Here is a 23,266-nt window from a genome sequence, read left to right on the forward strand (position 1 = left end):
TTGCAACCAGACTGTTCTAGAATAAACCTGCAAAATATATATATATATATATATTTTGCAGGTTTATATATATATATAAACACCAGTCATTCAGCATCATTTCACTCCAATCCACCCCAAGGGATCTATTAACAAGAACCTCAGCTATCCCACCTCAGGGGTGGGTTATAACACAGCCATCAATTAATACATTTGATTCAAAAAAGTATGGGACATCAAAAGTTAGGAAGACAATTTATTACATATTATTTTCAACATATAACTTCATTCTTCTACATTTTAAGTTGTACAACAAAAATAAGAAAAACATTTTCTTCTACTTTATTCTATAGTAGAAAGTTTAGAACTTTTAATTGCTTTCCATATAATGGATAACTATGATAAATTCTCAGTCTTTTGGTGAAACAAGTTTATCTTGACAGCAGATACACTGATTTGTTGCTCGAGATACATTAGGAAGCACTTCATTGCTACTTATTTGGTAAAATAAAGCAGAGTTAAATTCTCTGTCTTTCTTTTTGGAACGTCGTTTATATTCAATCACATGCTTTCAAAAATTTCTAGGATTGTTCTGCTGTAGCCTGGTCCTTGGCAGTTAGAACCAACTCTGTAAGGGCTGAAAAGCTTCTTATGCTGCTTGTTTCCAGTCCCATCTTTTGTATCTAAAAAGACAGAGAAAAAGTAGTAATTTTCTGTAAAACATAAAAAACCTCACGAATTATTCTACTTCAAACGTTTAGCCAAGTATATATTTTCTCCTGCATCTATGTGAGGCAAAAACCCACAACTGCATATAGTGCAAAGTATAAAAATATTTGTCTTCAACTTTGCTCAGATAAGTCTTTCTAGTTAATGTAGTGTCTTGTAGGGAAATATTTCATCATCTTCTAGGCAACTTGTAACTAAAGCCAGCTGGAAGTTTTCCAGTGAAGTAGTCAAAAACAGAAACTTGGCTGTAGTTGGTTTTAATTCATTGATTTTCAACTGATTTTTTTTTTCAAACTCCAAATGAGGTTTCTGGGCAAAACTTTAAAGATAAACATGAATACATCCAAGAACAGCCAACAGCATGATGGTGAAAGCATTTCAATAGGCTGCAAGAGTCTATGGTTCTAGCCTTGAACCTCCTGGGAGATGAAAACAACTCTACAAATACAGGGGTTGCTGCTAGTAATTTCTTAGCCAGAAAATCTATTGCTCTGACAATTAGAAAAGTATGACCATGAGAAAAATAGGAGTGCACTGAAACAAAAATCTGGATTTAACTAAAACCAAAATGAAACAATTCTCAAAAGGTGTTTGCTGCTGGAACTGTTTGTAATATTCACATGTATCAAGACATCTCCTAAACAACTATGAATAATCTATTCCAGTTCAGTTTAAATTCATAGTGCAGTGATGTTTGTGCACATAACAGGAATAAAAGAACAAAAGCTCAACCCGAGGCAAAAGCTGACAAATACTAGTTCTTGTTATTAAGATTTCCCTACTTCCACCCAAATTGTCCTTGTGGTAAGTCTCATATCTGAGAAAAGCATTTGCTCACAAAAAAGCAGACTTAATCTACCTGTTACAATGCATCAACAGCATGTGCTCATAAACAAGACTGATGACAGCTCCTTGGCAACTAATGATATGGACTTGCACTTGGAAGTTTATTTCTATACATGATTTTCAGAAATAAACGAGTACAAACAGTATTCAATTTGATGTAGCTACTGCACACGCTTCCTGGAATATTTTCTTTTTTTATGTGCTTTGTTATTTAGGGTTTCATATTTGGCACTGAAAAGAACTTACAGTTGTGCAGCACAACAAATCAGTCCAACATCTTCACAGCTCTTGGGAACAGACTTTGACTGTGCAGAAAGTCAAGGTTGGAAACACCCCGGGAGAAGGCAAACAAAAGCAGGGCCATAAAGAAGTTTCTATCGGATCTAAGGGAGGCCCCTACCCTCTGATCTGTCCACACAGTGTTTCTTCTTAAAACTTCCAAGCACTAAGCAGTATTTGAATTTTGAACAGCAAGAAATAAAAGCTTTGCATTTGTATAAGAAAGGACAGAAAAGCATGCATTGCTCATGTGGTATCTACAATCATCAAGGTCTCAAATCACCTCCTTTATAAAAGTGTGAAAAAAAAAAAAAAGCAAAAACCCAAACCACAAACCCACACCAACAAAGCCTTCAAGACCAGAATCTGAGTCTAGCTTCCCTTTCCTCTTCTATCTCACTCCCTTCCAAAACCAGTAGTAGTAATAAAAAAACCTCTTCTTTCTCATAACTTACTTGTTCTCCAAAATACTCAACATCTAGGGCCAGCTGCAGTCGGATTTTGTTATCATCACTCATGCCCCCGTTTGTACCAACAGGGTTTGAAGTCGCAGTTCTTCTGGCTTGCTTCAACCTTTTTAGGCTCTCTTCCATTTTCTTAACAGAACTGAGCACATCAGATACAGTTTCATAATACCTAAATTAAGGAAGATTAAAGAGAAAGAAAAAAAAAGTCCACTCTTACAGAAAAGCCTACTTCATACACAACACTACGTCACTGAGAAAACTGCTGAACAGTGCTGGCAGGAATAGCTTTACTTGCAAGAAAGCTACTCATGTTTTCATCATTATCAATTAATCAGTATTTCCATCATTACTTCTAGGGGTCACTCTCAAGATTACTATTCCATCTTGAAGCCACCTTCTCATCATAACATTTTTGACCTGCTCAAGATGTTTGTACTCAACAGTGACCAAGGAATGCAATTGTTCAATTTTCAACAGCCTAAATCAGCCTCTATTGACACTGACTAAAATTGTTTTTACAAACAGGACAAGAATAACATCCTTACAGTCCTATTTTTAAGAAAGTTACAGAAGTGTATATGAGAGCATGCACGTGCATGCCTATTTCTAAAATGAAAAAACTAATCTAAGCAGGAGTCTCAGGAAGCTGGCAGAAAAAGTCAGAAGAACACTAATCCTAAACCAAAAATGGTATAGATGAAATAAAACACCACTTCCCACATACTTGATTAAAGAAAGCATAGAATCAAAGAAGGTAAACAAATCAACTAAGTAACAAAAGTTCAAAAAGCCTTATGGACTGAAATCCCATGCCTTAGTGGGAAGGACATAATATCATATCAATTAAGAGATGCCTGGGACAGCGAGTTGTTAAAAATAAGTCATAAGAATAGCTAGGAGGAGAAAATAGAGCAACAGTGGGAAATTAAAGGATCCATAAGAGAAGTGACCAGACTGAGTTATGTTCTATAATTTCCTAAAATGTGTAACTTTCTAAGAGCCTAAGAAAACTACTACTACTGTTAGAATTAACAAAGCTGAAAGAATCTTCCCGATGCTTACTTTTAAACAAGGAGGCAACAGAAAGCAGGTAAACCTTTTAGAAGGATAATTAGATAGGGATAGCTAGAGAAAAAGTGCTTGCCAGTGCCATGGAAACTGTTTCAAGATACCATTCCATGAAAAGTAAAAGTATTCCAATAAAAGTCAACTGGGTTCTCTTTTCATATCTTGGTATTTCCTATTCTCACTCACTTGTGAAGACTTCCTACTTCTGCTGTACTCCCAAGTTCTTCTCACCATTTAAGCAAGCTTAGTCCCAGTGAGTTTTAACCAGTTTATGCTCTTCTCTGTTTTTCTCATAGGGATGTAAGAATATATTGTCACAGCAGGAAATTATTTACGTGCATCTCTATTCTCAATAAAGAAATTACAATATTCCTCCATTTAAGAAATTCAGTTTGTTTCATCTCTTATCAGTGAGGATATTTTAAAACAAACTGATAAAAAGAGTAACAACAAATCATGAAAACAGAATTCAAAAGAAAATTCCATGGAATTAAAAAATGAATGTGCCAATTTTACTGGTGCTTAACCACTGACACTGTTTAACCTATAACTTAAGTCAGTTTTTGTAATGATAACATGGAAAGTGTGATTTTAGGGAAAAAAAAGAAAAAAGTTCTGGCTAGGTCCAAGGAACTACAGAACAGTTACTTTGCATGGTATCTCCAGATTTACTGAAGCTTTAAAAGCAAGACCTACCAGACACACAGAGGTAGACAGACAGACAAAAATTCACTCTAAGGTATTTTAGCTCTATAAGCATGTGACTTGAGATTCCAGGAATCTTTGGAGTCCTTCAGCAATGTTAGTTAACAAATGTAACTGCTCTGGGTTAACAGTAAGTTTCTTTTTATGGACTAGTAACTGATTAAGAGACACCAAGCTTGAAAAAAGTTTTTGTGCAAAATGGAAGTGACCAGTGGAGTCCAGACCAATATAAGCTTAGCTTTGTCCAAAATACTCAAGAATAATTTTAAGACAGTTGGTGAATGTGTCAAAACTGTCTTAAAAGTTTAAGTTTATTCTGAATAATGAAAAAAGTGAGTGCAAAGTGCTGCAGGTGCACTGAGCATTAATAAGCACCTGCGAGGTGCCAGAAATAGAAAAGTAGGGAGGGATAAGGAGGCAAAGGGCAAGAAAGAACTCATGTTTTGACTACAATTTAAAACTTCAGTATTATTATGTGGCTAATTCACAGGAAAAAAAAAATCAATCCAATGCTCAGCAGCAGTCAACAGACAGGATAATATGCTAAGAATTATCAGGAACCACGTAAGGACAGACAGAAATCACAGCATCATACTTTAACTTGCACGGACTCTTCTGATCTTACCATCCATGGCCACAAAGGACAAAGTAAACCAACAAAGCACAACTATAAAGATGGGAAAAAGAAAAACCCTTTCAAATAGGCTACAGGGACTCTTTAGTTTGAAGCACAATTAGAGATATAAAAAAATTAGGAAGGAATAAATTGTCCACAATGCAAGAAATAGGGGGTATCCAGTGATTTTTTTTTTTTCCCTTCCCTCTCTGGGAAGTAGGCTTTTTTGCTGAGTCTTTGGAAACTTGGTCACAGAACTTTAAAACAAAAGCAAGTATTGCTGTCTCATGTCACACAGTTTAACGGGCTGAACTCGTGGAATGCAACATCCCACTGTAGTACAAATTTAAAATACAGCTAGAGAAACAGAAACAAAATTATTTAAGGAACTTAATGCAGATGGCTACTCATGTTCAAGAAGTCCTCAGCTCAGGATGCTAACTAAGAAATAGAAGATCTACTAAAGAAAGTATTGCTGTATAAGTGCCTTATTAAATGGTGAACAGTTAGCTCTTCAGCAGTTAATATCCTAGGCCTTTTTTTTTTTACACCACTAAGATGTCAGATAATCATTACATACATTAAAAAAGTCAAAGGACAGCAGAACTCAAGTTCCTTGAAAATTCAACCATTGTTCATTGAAAATAACATGAGATTAAGGTCTTACACCAATTCTGAAACAAAATGCAAATTTTTAGTTTATTGTTGCATTCCTAGAGTTAATCAATTTTTCAAATGCCCACAAGGTCACGGTTTGCACAGATCTGAGCAGAGGCCAGGTCCTGGATTCCCTGCCCAGGTTTTCATCTGCTGAATACAAAACAACGAGTAAGTCTGAAGAAATATACCCCAACATAAGAGTGGTATATTCTTGTTTTGTTTACAGTTGTGTTAATTCATAGTGTTTTAGGTTTTTTTCTGTACCCATTCAATGGACACTGGAGTTTTTAATTAAAGCAAAGAATGTTCTGTATGATTCTCTTACTTTTGTGTGCTTTCAGAGAGAGCACCTTCCAACCACTGATGAATCATGGGTTGCTTCAAGGTATCTTTGTATTCATTCTGCAGTCGGTAGAAGGGCTTAAGAGCACTGTCAACATAAGGTGAAGCTTTAGCTGGCACCTCCTGGTAGATGACATGGAAACAAGTTGGGGAAAAAAGAACCAGTAATTTATTTAAAGTGTCAACACCCAATTCTAGCAGATATATAAAATGCTAAGGCTGTATCTAAGCAACGAGATACATACTCCAATCAGGACAATTCAATGAAGAGATCATTATACACAGGAAAGACAGCATCACAGTTATTCAGTAGTGTTACACAGTGTGATATAATATAGAACAAGGTTCAAAATGACCAAAGCTTTTTGAGAGATGCACATGCCAGCCACTCCTATTATCAGGGTATGATCATGAATGCTCTTTCTGCTCATGCTGATTCCAGAGAAAGGTGAGCACACTCCGTGCCCAAAACAGACTATTTACAGAGTTTGTTAAAATACCTACTGCTTTGTACTATACTTCACTAAATTGAAGACATGTTTCCTTCTGTTCTTACACCATTCTGCTCCCTCATTATATTTTCTAGAAGAATGCTCTGGGGATAATTAATATCCCCTCACTATCTTCTTCTCAGGTAGTTTTGGTTGCAGAATGCTTTCTCTCTCCAGGGATGATCCACGAATAGCTTGGGTGAACCTCATGCATTGCAAACCAACAGAACATATTCAGGGTACACAAAATCTCTGACACATGAAAATATCTCAGTAACATCTTACTTAGAACCTGGCCAAGCAAAAGTCTTTGCACGATTCCTGCAAAAGACTATTCTCATACCAAATTCTGAATTCTGCTAAAAAAAAATTGAAGTATTAGAACATTGAAAAATGAAGTTGCCAGAACGTAACACAACTGTAATAATGTACCTTCTCTACCCAAGTGATCTCTCTCCTGTTTATCAGCTCAGGTTTTGCACCGCATAAAGCCAGTTACACTGATGGCCGAGATAGCAATGCAGTCAGACTCTTGGAGTACAGAGCTCAAGCCAGTACCTCGCCTGACTTGAAAGTGGTCAGGTCCTATGTCTTTGTGTTGGCACAGCATCTGTTTCAACAGCCAGTGGACAACAGAAACAACGGCAGTCCCCTAAATCACTATGCAGAGTACAGCAAGGGGAGAGGGGTGAAATGGGAAGAGCTGTGGCCTGCCATTTCAGCCTGCCTCCTGGGTTCAAATTAGGCAAGGATGTAGTAGTCTCTGGTTCACATTACTTTGATTTTTCTCTATTGACTGAAGGATACCAAGCTAACTACCAAGACAACTGTCTAGAGAGACTGGCAAAGGCATGTCACAGGAGTAACACAAGCCAAGATCGGACAATTGGTTTCAGCACCTTATTTCACTGTTACTTCTTGTTACACTCAACAAATTACTCTTATTAGCCATTCTTATCTGTTTCCTTCTGTGCAAGATACTTCTTGAACCAAATCAAAGCATCTAGCTTAATGGGAAGAAGTTTCTTGACACTGCAGGCAGAAGTGTCAGCCTCCTAAAATAAGTCTGGCACTCAGCAGCACTGCATTTTACAGTATATGCTGTGACATGAGGGAAACATCCCCATTAACCCTTTTTTCTTTTGCACATCTACAGTTCTACTTCTTGGCCTTCCTTCTACTTCAGGTCCAGGCTCTCATCACTGTTACCCTACCTTAAATTTTGAAAATACCCCCTTTTTACCCCTTCACCATGAAGTAAACAATAAATAACTAAATTATCTCAAGATATTTAATAGAGCTCTTGACTGTCAAGCAGATATGGACAGGTATATCTGAAGATAAGAATTCACAACAATCTTAGCAAAGGCCTTTCTAAGATTCACTTTTGCCTCTGCAACCATCACTGACCTTGTTGGTTCTCCTATATAATCTTGGAACTTCCAGTGCACTCTTCAGGTACGCGAAGGAGGACTCACTGAGATCCTGGATAATCCTGTTATTCAAGGTAGGCACACAGGCTGATAGAGAAGCCTTTGAATCTTCCAAGGCTCCTATTCAAGTAAAAATGCTAAAGTTTAAACTGAGCTACCCTGCCCAATCACAACACAAATTATGTGAACCCCATCATGCTTCCAATCTCACTCACTCTCTGGTGTTAAATATACCATTTATAAAACATTACTAGTAACACCAACCATTCCTCAGCCAGAAACACGGATGAAGGGAAGGAAAGAAAATAGCGTTAAAGTAACATTCTCCAGGTTAAAAGTTTTTTCAGTATTACCAATGAAGCAAGGGACTTGAATCAAAAGGCTCCAACCTTCCAAAGAAATTGTGGTTGTGAAATTCTTTCTCTCTAAATTCCTTATGGAATGACTGGACTATGTTCAACTCAAAGTTCTGATTGACAACAGACCATTTACTGAGTAGGAGATGTGCACAAACTCCTACATCTCTTATGGACTTCGACATCTACCAATAATTCTAATTTAGAGATTTAAGTGGAATTCATGACACAGAACTTTTGGCTAGGCTTGAAGACAGGGACTAATTCACTCATGCAGCTACATGCTTAGCTTTAAATACTAAATTAAAATCAAACTCCGTATTTCACATAAAGAATGATCAGATGAAAAAACAAACCAACAACAAAAAACAAAACCAGAAACAAGCCAAAACCAAAAAAAAGTAAACCACGCCAAACAAAAAACCAAACAAAACCAAAAACCCAGAAAAAAAAGTGGCTAAAAGACTGAATTGCTTCTGTCCTCTGAAGTTAAGGTGTTTTAACTATGATACTTTGATAACTCTTGCCCTTATATGATTCATCGGGTCTGAGAGAGAACTATCATCTTAGAAAAATATTTTAGTTCCAACTGGATAACAGAAAGCCTCTCCTTTATTTCTTCCCCAATTCTTTTATACGTAGGAGTTTAAAGATATGAAATGAATCTTCTGGTATAAAGTCCTCACTTTCTGGGGAAGAATCCTAAAAGCACTTTAGACTCACCCAATTTTAATCATTAAACATTTTCCAGACTCACCATGTCTGTTCAAGATTGTTTCTATTTAACAATTTAAACATAAAGCAAGTTTCATTAAGTAATAGACACATTAGTCTTCTCAAATTTTCACTGTAATAATGAAACTGTGTAAAAGTTCATTTCATTTGTTTGGCAGAGGGGATGTGGGAGAAAGGGGGGAAGAACCTCTAAGCTTTACCTGCAATACAAGACATATTCTTGATGCCAATCATTTCAAGCTTTGGTTTAATCATGTCTAATATTTCAGGAATCTGAAGAAAAAAAAAAACAACACTCAAAAATCAAGAGAGATACAGTTACGTTATAGACAGTTAATTACTTCTTCTACATCCTGCAAGTTTAAAAAGCATCAAAAGACACCTTCAAATTCTATAGTTTTACTGCAGTTCTGAGAAACTAGTAGTAGAATATGCACAGGAATTAAGGCCTACACACACTGAATCCTCTACCTTACTATTGTACTCAGAGCAAATAATTTAGAATTAACAAATTCTACCTGCAACTTACAGTTTCACAAACTACAGAAATTTCAGCCTTATTGATCAAAAATACACAGAATTCGTCCCTTCTGGACAAAAATTAATACCATACAACTCTCTTCAAAATTCTGGATCATTAATCAAGTATAATCATGATGATAAAAGCTTTTTCAACCTCAAAGACTAAAACTAGTAGACATTTAAAAGAGAACATAATATTAAAGCTGAATGTTGCACCACACTCCAAGCTCCAACAGAGACTTTACTAGAAAAGGTAGGACTGGTAGAGTAACTCTTTGCACCAAAAAAATGCAGAAACAAATGATTTTAGGGGTAAAGTCCAGCAGCTACCGTTAAAAAGCATTTAAATATCTGAGGTGGTTTCCCTGTAATCTGCCATTCCAAGTAAGAGTAGGCCAAATATTTCAGGTGATATCTTCTGTATCAGATCACCCAAGTTTTAGCATTTAAGCTTTAAAAAGAACTTTATGGTACATTATTTAAACAATTTAATGCCCTTAACAATATGCCAAACATCAAAGACTCTTTTGTAAGTAAAGTCACAAGCACAAACCTGATCTTGGAGTTTGTCCAGATCTGCAGCAACATATACCAGCTGAGTACTAGATATATAAGACACTGGTAGACTTTCTGGAGAAGACCCATTCCCTTGGTCCTCACTAGGGTTGAGGCTTACAGAAGATTCCTTTCTACCAACTGGCATAGATTTTTTGCTTTCCTTTGTATTCTCACTGGAAATGGGCCTTACAGAAACCTGAAACATCAAATTGAAATGTGAACCCGAGCAATAACGAAGGCAGTTAAAGTTGGACAAACTGAAACAGTATATAAAGGATTTGTAAGTTCTCAGCATTAGAATGCCACACTTTCAAGGGATATTACCATTCATAAATTATGCAAAAAAGTGTATTTTAAAAACATTTTGGTGCATTACAAAGTTGGATGATTTGGAGCAAATCTGCTGGTATAAGAGAGGGCAGTCTAGTCCTGCAGCAATTTTCACCCACATGATGTTCAAATGAACTGCTGCACTGGGGGAACGTGCAAGACCAAGAATTTGATCATTACCTGCTTCGCAGAAACACAGTTTATTTACATATGCTGGAATACAAAGTCATAACCATTCACTGCTGTCATACAACTCCTTTCTCCCACCTCCTCAAGCTCTCTGCTGTCAGTCAAGTGCTTCACTACTTTGTTTTAACTGCGGTACTTATCAGTATTTTTCATGAGCTAATTTGGCTGAGAGAACTAAGTCACTGAGTTGCAGAAAACAGTATAAAGGCAGATCTTACTGCTGTCTTCAACCACCTAAGGAGCCTGTACAGAGAAGATGGAATCAGATCTTATCTTGAGGCACAATGACAAGGTAAGAGGCAATGTAGCACGGGAAATTCTGATCAAATAGAAGGAAAAAGCAATCAGTCACTGGACTAGGGTTCCCAGGAAGGAGTGAAACCGCCATCTTTGGATATACTCAATATTCAACTTGAGGCTCTGCACAACCTCATCTAAGCTGGCACTATTTTGAGCATGAATTTGGACCAGATGACCCCCAGAAATCTCCTCAAATTCCAGTTATTCTATCATGCTCTCTTTCTATGACAGCAGAAACAAGGGCAAACTTGTATGGCCAGGAGCAGGGAGTAAAAGAGCAAAGCACAATTTCTCCTGCTCAGAAGCAGAGAATCACTGATGTTGAGTCAGTTGCCCAGGAAACTTCTGGTTTTACATTCTCAATACCAAACAACTAATTCAGATTATCTTACCCCTTTTCACTTGCATGTTTATTTTTCACCTGGCTCTGTTTCACAACCTCATTCACTTTATCAACAAATAAACACTTACAAAAACAGAAGAAAACCAAGACTGTGACTACTTCTTTCAGTGGCAGAGGCAGTATTAAGCAACATGTAAGTACAGCCTTGGCAACCATCAGACAGTAACACTGCAACAGTACTGATATTTATGGTTAATAATGTATTTTGCAGTGATGCTTTTTATAAACCAAATGCATGAACTGGTTGAAAGTGTTCTTGTCAAAGAATGTTAAGTTCAGGAGGGAAAAAAAAAGCTTAAAAAGAGGTCACATACTTTGCTTCAAAAGGTCTCTTACTGATGGACATATCCAATCACCAAAAGCAAAAGCATGCTGGTCTCTTACCTCACTGATGAACACAGAGTAGCGTGCCAAAATTTGCAGACTAAGTTTCCACAAACGGTGTGCTAATAATGGTAAAAACATTTGATCTGACCAGCACTTCAGAAGACTCATCCAGACCATGTGAGTGGCCAAAAGACAGTATGAGCTGCCAGCTAGAAATAATTAGGGAACAAAGGTCAAGTTCCTAAGCACATTTTTAAAAGATGTAACATCAGTGTAAGTACATTATCTAAGACTAAAACAAACAAACAAAAAAAAGTCTTGCAGTGAGACACAATCAAAAAGATAGAAATTTATTAAGCATTGTCTGAAATAAATCCTTAAAATACTAGCTCCTCAATGCTTTATATTTCAAATTCCACTAAGTCTTGCTGTAGCTGTGCAGGCCAAAGCAATAAGTCAGAATTTGCATGCAATAAAGGCAGAAATAGCTTGGCCAAATAATCCACTTCAGGAGATAACATTTCTAGGATAATTTTTGGCAATCTTATGAAGAAGTTATATTAGGTATGCCTGCCAACCACAACATAATACTCCTTTAGCACTAAACTGCTGCTCCTCTCACAGTTATATGAGATATTTGCTATAAATATTTATTTAAAACACAGTCGAAATATCCATATTTAAACAAAATACTTTAAAAGCCATTCACAGTAATTTTATAGAACACAATTAGAAAGTTAAGGAATGAGTCTGCAAGTTCCACACCTTGAAGTGGTAAGATTTATGCATTTTGTCTCCATTAGGATTTTTTTCTCCTTGTTTTCTTCAGAGGGTATGTGCGTGTGCATATACACACACAGATATTTATGTGGCTCTTAGCTGCCTTTTTAGCTGCCTTCTGCACTCTGTTAACTGAAGTTAGTATTTCTGATTAAAACATACTTCTAATGAATATACCAGGTTATCCCCTTCCACTCTAATTCTTCCTGTGCATACCTCCTCATCTGCTCATAAATCAGTGTATGTTTTTGGACCAGATAGCAACACTATAAACCATAGCAAGCCCAGATGCTGCCAACAGACAGCCATTTTTGCCTCTACATAGTGCTACAACAATTAAGAAAAATATGCCCAAATAACACAGCATAGCCTTTTGGTTGTTACTTAGAGGATGTGAAATGCTAATTTAGTTCCTCCTTGCACTGAGCGGATGGTTCCATAAGTATGTCAACGACTGCTGCCAAAAGGGGTGTTTTTAATAAGTGGAGTGATCACTAACAGTACTCCCACATTGCTATCTCTATAAAAATGTATTATATTATTTAATCAGTTAATCAGAAATCAGAAAGCTCATGTGAACCATGGGATGCATGTTACTAAATACTCAACAGCCAGACAGTAACCACTGCTACTTAAACCACTGATTCCTTTACAATAAGAAAAGTATTTTTTGCCATAAAAGTTTACCTGGTGCTTCCTCTAGTGTATCTGAAAGTGCTTCTTCTAAGGCCCCTGCTATTTCTCTGAATCTAAGAGACAGAAAAGTTTTGAATATTACAATTCAACAGTTACTTAAATTGACGCCAAGACATTTTTCAGTGCTTACTTCAGTATTATTTCATTGTGCTATCAATGCACATACACGGATTTTAAACATAGGGTTATTTTTGCCCAATTTAAATTGGGATATAAACCACACCAGCATTCAAACAGTTGAAAGAGAATCTTTGACATTTTACAGGCACATACAAAGCTTATGCTTTGGGAAACTGTTAAAGTCATGGTTGCAAATATTATCAAAACGATAGCTCGCAGAGAGACAAGTCCTCACCTTTTTTGACGAGTGAAGTTTTTTGTTACTGTTTTTAAACTAAAACTGAACAAATTGACTCATACTTGCTTTAGCTGACCTTCACATATGTCATGTGACACTGGAGGCTCCAGCTTTCTACATGTTTGTTAAAGAACAGAAGCATAAGGTTCTGCAAACAATTCTGTACCTAATACAAATCAATAGTTCCTCACAGGATACCCTGACCCTCTTTTTTAAAAAATTCACCCTTTGAAGAAGAAAAAAAAATACAAAAAAATCACACCTTCACAATTTTTAGGTGAATTATAACAGCATAAGTTATTATTAAAACCTCTGATATTTTTCCATATTTAATGCATATTGGATAAACAACACAGCATTTACCTCCTCTAAAAACTGCCAAGTTAGAGCTGCCAAAAATCCTTCTTTAACCAGGTTTTCCCTCCAAGCACTGAAATAACACTATCATTTTAAGCTCCCTTACAGAAAGTTCTATTGTCATTGGTTTCCCTTTTTTTTTGCTTTTATGTCCATCATAGTAACTCTGTAAGCCTTTCTATCAAACTTACTAATTATGAACCTGTAGGGTTTCTCTTATAGCTTCTTAACTGTCATTTCTAGATCAGAACAGGGGCCCACCTGGGTTTTCTTGTTCAAACTCCTAATGGACTAAGATATGTTTAGCAACTAAGCACATTTGTGAAACGGCTTCAAAACCTCATTTCTGCCTATGCACTGCCTCCACCACCAGAGCAGTGTCTTTCAGTCTTATGGTGAAAAGGATTAGAGAACAGAATAAGATTTTGAACAATGACAGAATTTTTCCTGAATGTTTCTGACATACAAAAAAAATTTCCCCAATGTGGGGTTCACTACAGCTCCACAACCAGTTGGACTGACATAACTGAAAGAATGGTACAGGAAAGAGTTACTGGGGCTGTTTGTGCCAGCACTGCTAAAGAAGAAGTGCCTGAACATCCATCTTTTCCTCAAAGGATCATTTGTAAAGGTTTTAGTGGTGGCTGATTTTTCTGGGTAATTTCTGTAATTGAAAAGGGAAGAAAAACCCCAAATCTTAACTATAAATGTCATATTGTGAGATAATAGTTCAATAAAAATCTTGTATGACTTAAAGGATGTTAATATACGTCAAGTAAAAAGTTTCCCTAATATATATATAATGAATATGTCACATTATTTGCAAAATTTTGCACTAAAGGGCAAAATTTTGCACTAAATGGGTACTTCCAAAAGTTATGAGATTATTCCAATAAAAAGCAATAATATGGTGAAAGATGAACCGGTTGCTGTTATCCAACCATTTATCGAAATAGTGCACTATTTAGATTTACAGTAATCTTACAGGAAAATGATTTTTTAAAAGTTCTTTAATCAATCAGAGCTCAGAATGCCTAATGGGAATCATTTTTGAACAGCAAGAATATGCTGAAGCTCCATTTCAATTTTATGAGCAAGAGTATAAAAGTGGGATTAAGTGGTCTCTTATTAGAAAAGTTACACTTTCAAACAAAAGGGGCAGACATATAGACCTGTTAATGACATATTTGTTAAAAGGTTCATAATGGCTACAGTTCCATGGACACTTTTAGTCTGAGCACTCCACACCACTACTGTAGTGAGAACTGCTGCCCTTTCCCTTGGGCCAGCAGGAGTATTTGCACAATTTAATGGTTTGGGGAAATGGACTGGAGTTGAACGTTGGCCTTTTTTTGCCCAGAGTAACAGAGCCTCATCAGTTCACAGCCGTGGGAACAGATGTGCAAGCAAAAAACCAAACCAGGATATCAGGTGCTGTGACTACCATTTTACCAAACACCATGAATCACTAAAACACTAAGGCCCTGCTCCCAGCCCCATGCTCCAGCCCCATTAACTGCACCACTCATAAGATTGCTGGATGGAATTTTTCAGCAGAAATGTAGATTTATCCTCGATTAAAGAACCTGCATAAATGTGACTGTGGTACGGTTACTGCCAATTACAGAACCATGCAATAAACAAGATCACTCAAGTGATTCAGGCTAAAAATAAGCATCAATTTCTCTTCCCTCTTTTTTTTTTTTTTAAGAGACTGTCAGAAGGCTTTGGACCAAGAGAGATCATACATGGCACACTCAAGTCATCAATGGATGTCTTCCTTGCTTGAAGGCTTGGTATCCAGCCCTACAATCAGACATGTAGACTACACTTTCTAAAAATATAGTTTTACATTCTATTTTGTTAATTAAAATTCTAACATTACTAGAATTAAACCAGGGCTTTCTTGTGTCTCTCTGCTCTCTTCTAGTTGCAAGGTCTCTAAAAGGCAGTGCTACAGCTACATCAGACCTGCTGGAAAAATAAGCTAAAAGTTATTATTTAGCTCCTCAGAAACAGGGAATAGTAGGGCAATCTTTGGGAAGGCAATGCTACAAACCCCAGCACTTTAAAGACTACATCCTGTGAGAAAAAAAGGATGTCAGAAATGTGGCTAGATCTGGAAAATCTACAAGTTGTCAAGTCCTTTAATTCTGTACTTCTAAGAAGAAAGACTTCCCTCACAGTAAGTATTCCTCTAGATTTTGCACAAGTAGCGCCTTTCAACATACAGTTTAGTTCCAGGGACACTGGCAAAAAAGAATTTGAAACAAGAGTTCAAGACTTATTTAGATCTGGTCCCCAAAGTCTTATGAGTAGAATATCAAATCTGCTGTAACAACACGATACCTTATCGAAGAACAGTAGGTTGTGATTTCGCCAAATTGCAGAAAGATATATAACAGTTACATGACTTAGTAATTAAATTCTTAGTTTGATTTCTACTATGATTTGTTGACAAGTGAAACTTTGAACAATGAGGAGATCTGACTGTAAGCCAGATCATCTTGCTGTGACTAAACTGTTTTCGAAAGAGTGAACAAAAAAACATGCATACCAACCTTATTTGAAAATATACAGGTAAATTCCATTTGTTGTTAAAGCTGTGGTAAGAGGGATGAGATCTTAACCGTTTCACACTGGCCTGGGAGCCACACTGTCGTTCAAATTTCTGTACAAAATCCATACTAGTAGTGTACTTCTGCAGAAAGAAAGAGCATTCTGATCACACACAGGGGCCCAGCAACCAAGGCAGGATACCACCCATTCAGCAGAACTCTTGTATCACGCTACAGTTAAGGTCGAGGTTAAGAGTGGGCTGACAGCCCATCATCTAATCACACAAGGCTAAAATCCTGGACTGCAACAAAACCAAAACCAGTTAACTAGTAGGTGTTTCTCTCCAGTAAGGAAAGCTAGCATGGGTCACTTCGAAAAAGCATAGAACTGTCCAAGCACATTGAACAAGCAGAATGGATCAGAGAGATGCAGCAGTACTTCTGAGCTCAGTCACTGGGGTGGAACAACAGTGCTCCACAGAACTAGGAACAGAGTCAGGTGCAGGAGATAAACAAACAGAAGTAATCAGGAATGAAACTCATAAGCACACATAGCCAAACACACACGAGAATGGAAGCATGATATTTTTGCCTGTTACACAGGACCTGTATTATAAGAATTTCTAAATCTGTTTCTCTAAAAATGTTTTGCAAATACCAAAGATTTGCAGAAGAGATTCAAACAATTTCAGACAAACTAACTTCATCTAGTGTATACTTCTAATAAGATATTTACAAATAGTATTAAGTTGGTTGCAAGTGAAAAAAAATTATATTAATCCCCAAATACACTGTGGACTTACTCTCAACAGTAACTTATTAATGCACTGAAAATAATGAAATAATAAATCATGAACAAAGCAGAAAGCCAAATATCTGAGTGAAAACTGGAAATAAAATAGTACCAAAAAAGTTCTTTCACATAAAATAGACCTTGCTAAGAGAATACAAACCTTCTGTAAATAAATTTAAAATCAAAATACAGCTACAGTTAAAATTATTTCTGTGGAATGAAAAACAGTTTGGCTTCTGTGCAAGTTTCTTCTAGTTATAAAAATAGGAATTAGCCATAAAACCTATCATACATTCTTATTAAGCCATTGCTGAACTAATGAAATAAGCCTGACCGAATCTCTCAGTGCTTCTGACTTCACTGCAGTAAGAGCAGCAGCAGGGCTGTAGCAGCCAGGCTTTTACCACAATCCAGAGCACAATGGGAGTGATGTGATTTTGCCTCTTATGAAGCAGCAGAACATTGTAAGGAGTAGTATTCTGAAAAATGCACACAAAAGCTTTTAGGTAACTACTTTTCTGCTAACCTGGTTGTATTTATAACACAATGGACCCATAAAAGGTTCGGGAGTTAGATCCAGAATGAATGACAGATTAGTGCTCTTTCAAGCCTCCTTTTTAGATAACAAACCCAGCACTGTAAAAAGGTAAACAATCTGTTAATGCTCTGCTATCTTAAATCAGAGATATAAATCAAACACTCTGTAAAGACCTATCACTTTCAAAATAGAAGACAACTCAAGATACATTTATCTAGTTAATGATACTATTATGTCCAGGAGATCTGCAAGATTGTTTCCCTTTTCTGCTTCTAGGATTGGATTGTTAACTGCACAGTTATTTAAATTAGGAACCAAAATGGAGCAATATTCAAACACAGGAACCTAAACTTAATCTCAAATGAACCTTTAGGGATAAAAGAAGTATTCTTTCCAAATACCTGTAAATCTACAAATCTGACTTAGAAATAAGGGCACATCAACCTGAAACAACTTAAAAAAAACCAAACCCCAACCCTGCACAAATAAATAGTTATTTTAACATACATAATGCTGCCAGTCTGATTTCTAAAGGATTTAAAATAAATGTTTCCATTCCCCTCTCTCCTCTACATCTAAAAACCTGATGCAGGTAATATGGCATATTCAAACTTTTCAGCATTGAACCTAAACACATAAACATATGCAAACAAACCTGGTGAAAGACTTTTCTGCATTTCTATCAATGTAGCAAACAGAGATAGATAACTGTCTAAAATCTCTGTTGCATTACTTGGCTCATGAGCAGTGCAAAAACAATTTTAAAGGGTTTTTTTCTCCCTCTTAACTCAGAACTATTAGTCTTCAGGTAGGTATAATGGCATTTTTACACTTGGCATTTCAACTTCATGTTGATTTTTAGGTAAAATATTTTAATTATTTTAATGCCTCTGAGTCACTTAAGTAGTCAAAAGCAGTCTGGAAAGTACTTTAGACTTACTACATGACTTTCAGGTAAGTCATGGGTGGATGCTGGGTTTTTTATGGGTTTTTTTGGATAGTAGGTTGTTTTTTAAAATAATGCAATGCCATTTTTGGTCAATATCAGTGCAATAAAAGATGACAGACTTACAAGCAAACCCAGCTTTTCTGAAGCTAAAATACTTTCCTGGGTAGACCATGCAGCACAGAACACCAAAAGGCTCATGACTTGCAGCATGCAGGGCATTAGGTGAAAGCTTGAATAGTGACTGAAGCTTTATGGTAAACTGTTGTCATGAGGGAGGGGGAACACACTATAGTGTCATTTGCATGGCAACTTTCTTCAACATTCATTTAATTTGCTTCTTATTCAGAGCCAGCTCTGCAGACATTCACTGTCATGCCTGCCTGCTTTCAATTATTCAATCTGTACAAAAAGAGATCTTAAATTCCAAGAAAAAAATAAGAATTTAGTAAAAGCAATTTAGCATGAACACAGGAAGAATCACATGCCTTATAAACCTGCACCAGCAAGGCTTTTCCCTAAGTCAACTGCCTAAGATGACCTCTGCAGACAATTTATAACTGTTTCCCATCTCCATCTTAAAAATAAAATGTCTCGTGCTAATCACAAGTCAAGTTGCAAGGAAAAAAAAAATTCACTTTTTCAGCAATCATGGTTAAATACAAGCAGACAGGACATGAGGAAAAGCAGAAAGCTCATATTTTCTACTTGTGACGTTCTAATAAAATACTGCCAGAGACAATATTCATACTAGACCAAGAAATCTGTTTCACCATTAGTAAAAGATGATCTTTTAGAGGCAGAGCACTGCTGCCAGTGAAGAAAATAGAAGAGTGACAAGTGCTTTAAATTCATTATTTAATCTAAGCTTGCTTCATAGCTGATTGTGATACCACAGAAAATACTACTTTTATGTTTCAAACCTGATGGCACGATCTCCAGCTATTTTTGTTTCTTTTAGGTGACTTGTATTTCTAACCACAACATAATCTGCAGTACTGTAGGAGAGCAAAAGCTAAAACAAGCAAGTGAAACAAAGAAATTTTTTAACCTTCCCCTAGTGCAGAACAAATTGTAACCCAGGTATCTAATTAACATGACAGCCCTTGCTATACAGGAGTCCTAGACTTGGGCGAACACTGGAGTCGTCCACTCCCACCTCCAATTATGCTGCAGTTCTGCAATTATGAAAGAACATCTATTGCCAAAACAAATATTAATTCACATGACTAAATGGCTTCCAATAACTTCTCTGTGAGTTTTTCTGACAAATTCCAGGGGAGAATTAATTCCTGTAAAAACTGAGTCAAGTGATTTGAGATAACCTCTTCTTTCAGCCATGCGACAACATGAATTTACACAAAAAAAGCAGAGGGGAAAAAACTAGAGAACACGACTCATTTAATTCTTGTGTGTGTCAAAGAAATCAGAAATGGAAAAAAATAAAATTAATTACCTCATGAAACACATCTGGGTTTCCAGGGTTAAACAGTGATGGCAATTTCTCTTCCAAACCACGTACTATTTCTGGCCACACCGAATTCACTAAGAAATCATATCCAGGAACAATATCTGCTTTTGCACTGAAAACAAATTGTAATTATTCCATGGTTATATTTTATCACCAGGCTTCTAATTCGAGGTAGGGATAACTAAAAAAATACATGCACTGAACTAGACAAAACGTAATTTTTTTTTTACATAGTTATGCAGATTCCCTTAAACTATTCTTCCTGTGAGGTTTCTTATCCAATTCCACAGTCTCATCAAATCCAAAGTATTTTTTATAACTCTCAAAGTGTTTTAAAAAATTTATCAGTTATATATCTTGCAAGGGTGTTCTGGAAAATGAGCACATTTCAGCTAAGAACTCCTACAGAGTAAAAGTAATGTGACTAATGTAATGAAAAGAAGCAGAACTTTTTCCTCATTGTTCTAAGCTGTATTTCTACATGATATTGTGTTCAAAGCAAAAGATTAAAAGCCACCCTGATTATGAAAACATATAAATTGAGAGCAGAAGAGATAAAAGCATTCAATACCAGTTCAGTACACCACAGTACAGAGTGGAAACATTCCATTAAGAAGAGAGATTAACACTTGCTGAGGGATTAAGAGAATTGCAATGTTACTAAAAATTAGGAGTCATAAAAAGCTCAGCAATGGATGACTAACTAGAAAAGTAATTCTGCAGTCCCTAGGGGCTACATCCATGGTTCTGCTAATTACAGCAGTCTACTATTTAACCAGCCTGCAAACAGATGAATAAATGGATACAATTCAGTAGACCTGAATTATTTAAACTTCAAAACAGGCAATTAAATTGCATAAGGAATTAAGCACTTTCAGAGAAGACAGTGTAAGCACAAATCAATTAAACTTATAGTTTCAGAACATGTGATAAATCAGTGAAACCTTTGGGGATCATTCCCACTTTTCTGATGTGCACTGACAACTCAATAACTTTTGAACTTATATGCTCTTCTCCTTGGATGAAGTGTAAAATCATATTTAATGGGTTCAAAAAACCAACTTATCTGACACATTATATTATGAACTGGACTCACTTCTACTACTGAAATACAGGATTGTTTTTCCTTCCTCTGAAGGTCTGGGCCATAGCACCAAGAAAGTCTGTTCACTGTTATGTTTTGAAAAACACAGACATGAGAGAGAAATCAAACCTGACTACAAATCTTCAGAAAAGTCCAGATAAGTCATTAGTGCGTGAAAGCTAATAATGCAAAGCATTTCAAAATTAATTGTTGTCATTTCAGTGCAACTGAGAGAAACCCCCAAGATATTCACCTGGAAATAGCTCCCCCTGTTACTTCACGCAAGAGACGGCAATGATGAGGAACAAAATCCAACAGTCTATTGTACATAGCCTGCAGGCCATTAGGATGAGATTGCACATACTGTTCCACAATCACCTGTTGGGAAGAGTTCAGTGTTAAATGTCAGAAAAGTGAATATAAAATGCTGTAATATAAGATTCAGTTACTCACTCAAAACTCCTAACACTATAAACTCAAATATTTGGATAGTCAGTATATTACTTTTTTATATTAGAGTTTACAAGTACAACTTGCCAGCTTGAATTATTACTTCCTTTAGTGCAGCACTCTTACTGCCAAGACTAGCCCCAAGAATGGTAACGTGCTCTTTGCTTTTGAATGTTAGTCACTGTGTCTGGCTCCCAACTCACTGTCACATCACTGTCACCTAAAGCAGACTGTGAAGTTAAACAACTGACTGACAAAAGCTAATCAAACCTCAGAATAAAGTAAAAAATTTCTTCTAAATGTAGAGGTTGTTGGTCCAATTCCAAATACAGGCAAGCCAAAGCCAAGAAACTTCTGTGACAAAGCTAAGCCTTTAATGCAACTGGCAAAGCAGTTTGTCTGGACAGTATCTCATATCCAGGGAAAAGGGATAATCTCTGCCATAAAGAGAAGGCAGACAGTAATTGGACAACAAAGGAAAAGAACAATAGCTTGTTTATTGGTATTCTTCCACCTGTCTAAACGCTTTTGCCTCTTGCTGCATAAACAAGCAGAATGGTGCAAAACTAGTGAAAGAAAAGACACTGAGAAAACCTAGGGGAAAATGACCTGTCCTCCACTGTAGCAGTTGCTACAGCATTAGCAAGCACCCAATGGAATTTTGTCCTTAAGGGGATGGGTTTGTTTTTTTCATTCCTCAGCCCAAGAAAAATGTAGATAAGAAGAAGAATCCCAACTGGATATAACCTGAAATTGGTAACAGGCAGGTAAGAGAATCCTTCCATCTTTTTTTTATTAAATAGCAACAATAAACAAATTGACAATGATATTTTGTTGGCGCTCAGTTCTCCTGCTCTCTCCACAAAGGTATTTTGAAGCTGCTACTGAAACCTGGAGGTTAACATGAAAAATAAGCACATTTGCAAATCAGCTGGGATTTTTTACTTTATCTTACCTCATCTACATAAGGTTTTACAAGCACTTGACCAACTAATGCCTCTGCATCTCGTGTTTTATCAATTGTTGCATAAGTGCGAAGACAGTGGCGTATTATGTCAACATTTGAAGTTTGAAGGCCTTCCAAGAGCAGCCCTTCCAGAGACTGCTGCAACATAGCTGTTATTCCAGCTATACGCTATGAAGAGAAACAAAATAATAAAAGAGTAATAAAAACAAAAGCAAAGCCTTGCCATCATTGTTGAAGTAAATCTGTCTAGAAATACCTAACTCAGCTTTCCATTTTCATTTGAAAGGTGCCAAAGTTTTGACAACTGGCAGTTAATGAACATGAACACAGACTTAATGCACTACTGATGCTGTTTAACACAGTGTTTATTATAATAAGGCTAAAGGCTTATTTTCCTCTATATGTTGTAAGTTACATGGTAACTTATCTAAGGTCCATTTAATTCAGAGGAAATAGGTGAATAATTGTTCCTTGTTCAACTGAACCACTGTGTGTGACAACAAACAAAAGATTTACAATGAGTGACCAGAGATAACAACTGTAGCATTTATCCCTCACTGTCAGACTAAAAAGACAGTGTGTTCCCAACATTATTTGTCAAATTACTGCAAACCAAAGACAATGAGTGACACTAGCAATAAGAAAAAAAAAAGAAAAAGGGTTAAATCTACATACATTCTCTCTTTTGTTAACCGTTTTTCCTGATCTCCTTTCCCACTAGATCCAACTCATTGCTACACTACCTGCAGATACACTCCTGGCCCAAGACAGTCCTTACAACTCTGTATTTGATGCAAATTCAGCAACACACATTAATGTAGTCTCATCTGAACTATCAATTTAATCAGAAGAATTTCTTTTCTGCCTTTTTACATGCTCTATTGTGTCCATCCATCCTAAAATGATTCCACAGAATTTGTACTGAACATGCAA

General features: G+C 36.5%; 1 protein-coding gene across 1 annotated transcript in view; it reads right to left on the bottom strand.

The window, feature by feature from the left end:
• Positions 1–215: 215 nt before the first annotated feature.
• Positions 216–23,266, bottom strand: part of COG2 (component of oligomeric golgi complex 2) — a 28,640-nt gene continuing 5,589 nt past the window's right edge. The window contains exons 7-18 of the mRNA XM_029961611.1: positions 22,322–22,501; positions 21,170–21,294; positions 19,818–19,944; positions 16,088–16,227; positions 12,803–12,864; positions 11,393–11,544; positions 9,782–9,982; positions 8,907–8,979; positions 7,593–7,735; positions 5,675–5,814; positions 2,289–2,469; positions 216–662 (exon numbers count right to left, since the gene is read on the bottom strand). Coding sequence (XP_029817471.1) covers positions 561–662; positions 2,289–2,469; positions 5,675–5,814; positions 7,593–7,735; positions 8,907–8,979; positions 9,782–9,982; positions 11,393–11,544; positions 12,803–12,864; positions 16,088–16,227; positions 19,818–19,944; positions 21,170–21,294; positions 22,322–22,501 — 1,626 coding nt within the window. The 3' untranslated portion in view covers positions 216–560. The remainder of the gene's footprint in view (positions 663–2,288; positions 2,470–5,674; positions 5,815–7,592; positions 7,736–8,906; positions 8,980–9,781; positions 9,983–11,392; positions 11,545–12,802; positions 12,865–16,087; positions 16,228–19,817; positions 19,945–21,169; positions 21,295–22,321; positions 22,502–23,266) is intronic.

Source organism: Manacus vitellinus, unplaced genomic scaffold (genome assembly GCF_001715985.3).
Source record: "Manacus vitellinus isolate BGI_N305 unplaced genomic scaffold, ASM171598v3 scaffold_37_pilon, whole genome shotgun sequence".
Lineage (NCBI taxonomy): Eukaryota > Metazoa > Chordata > Aves > Passeriformes > Pipridae > Manacus > Manacus vitellinus.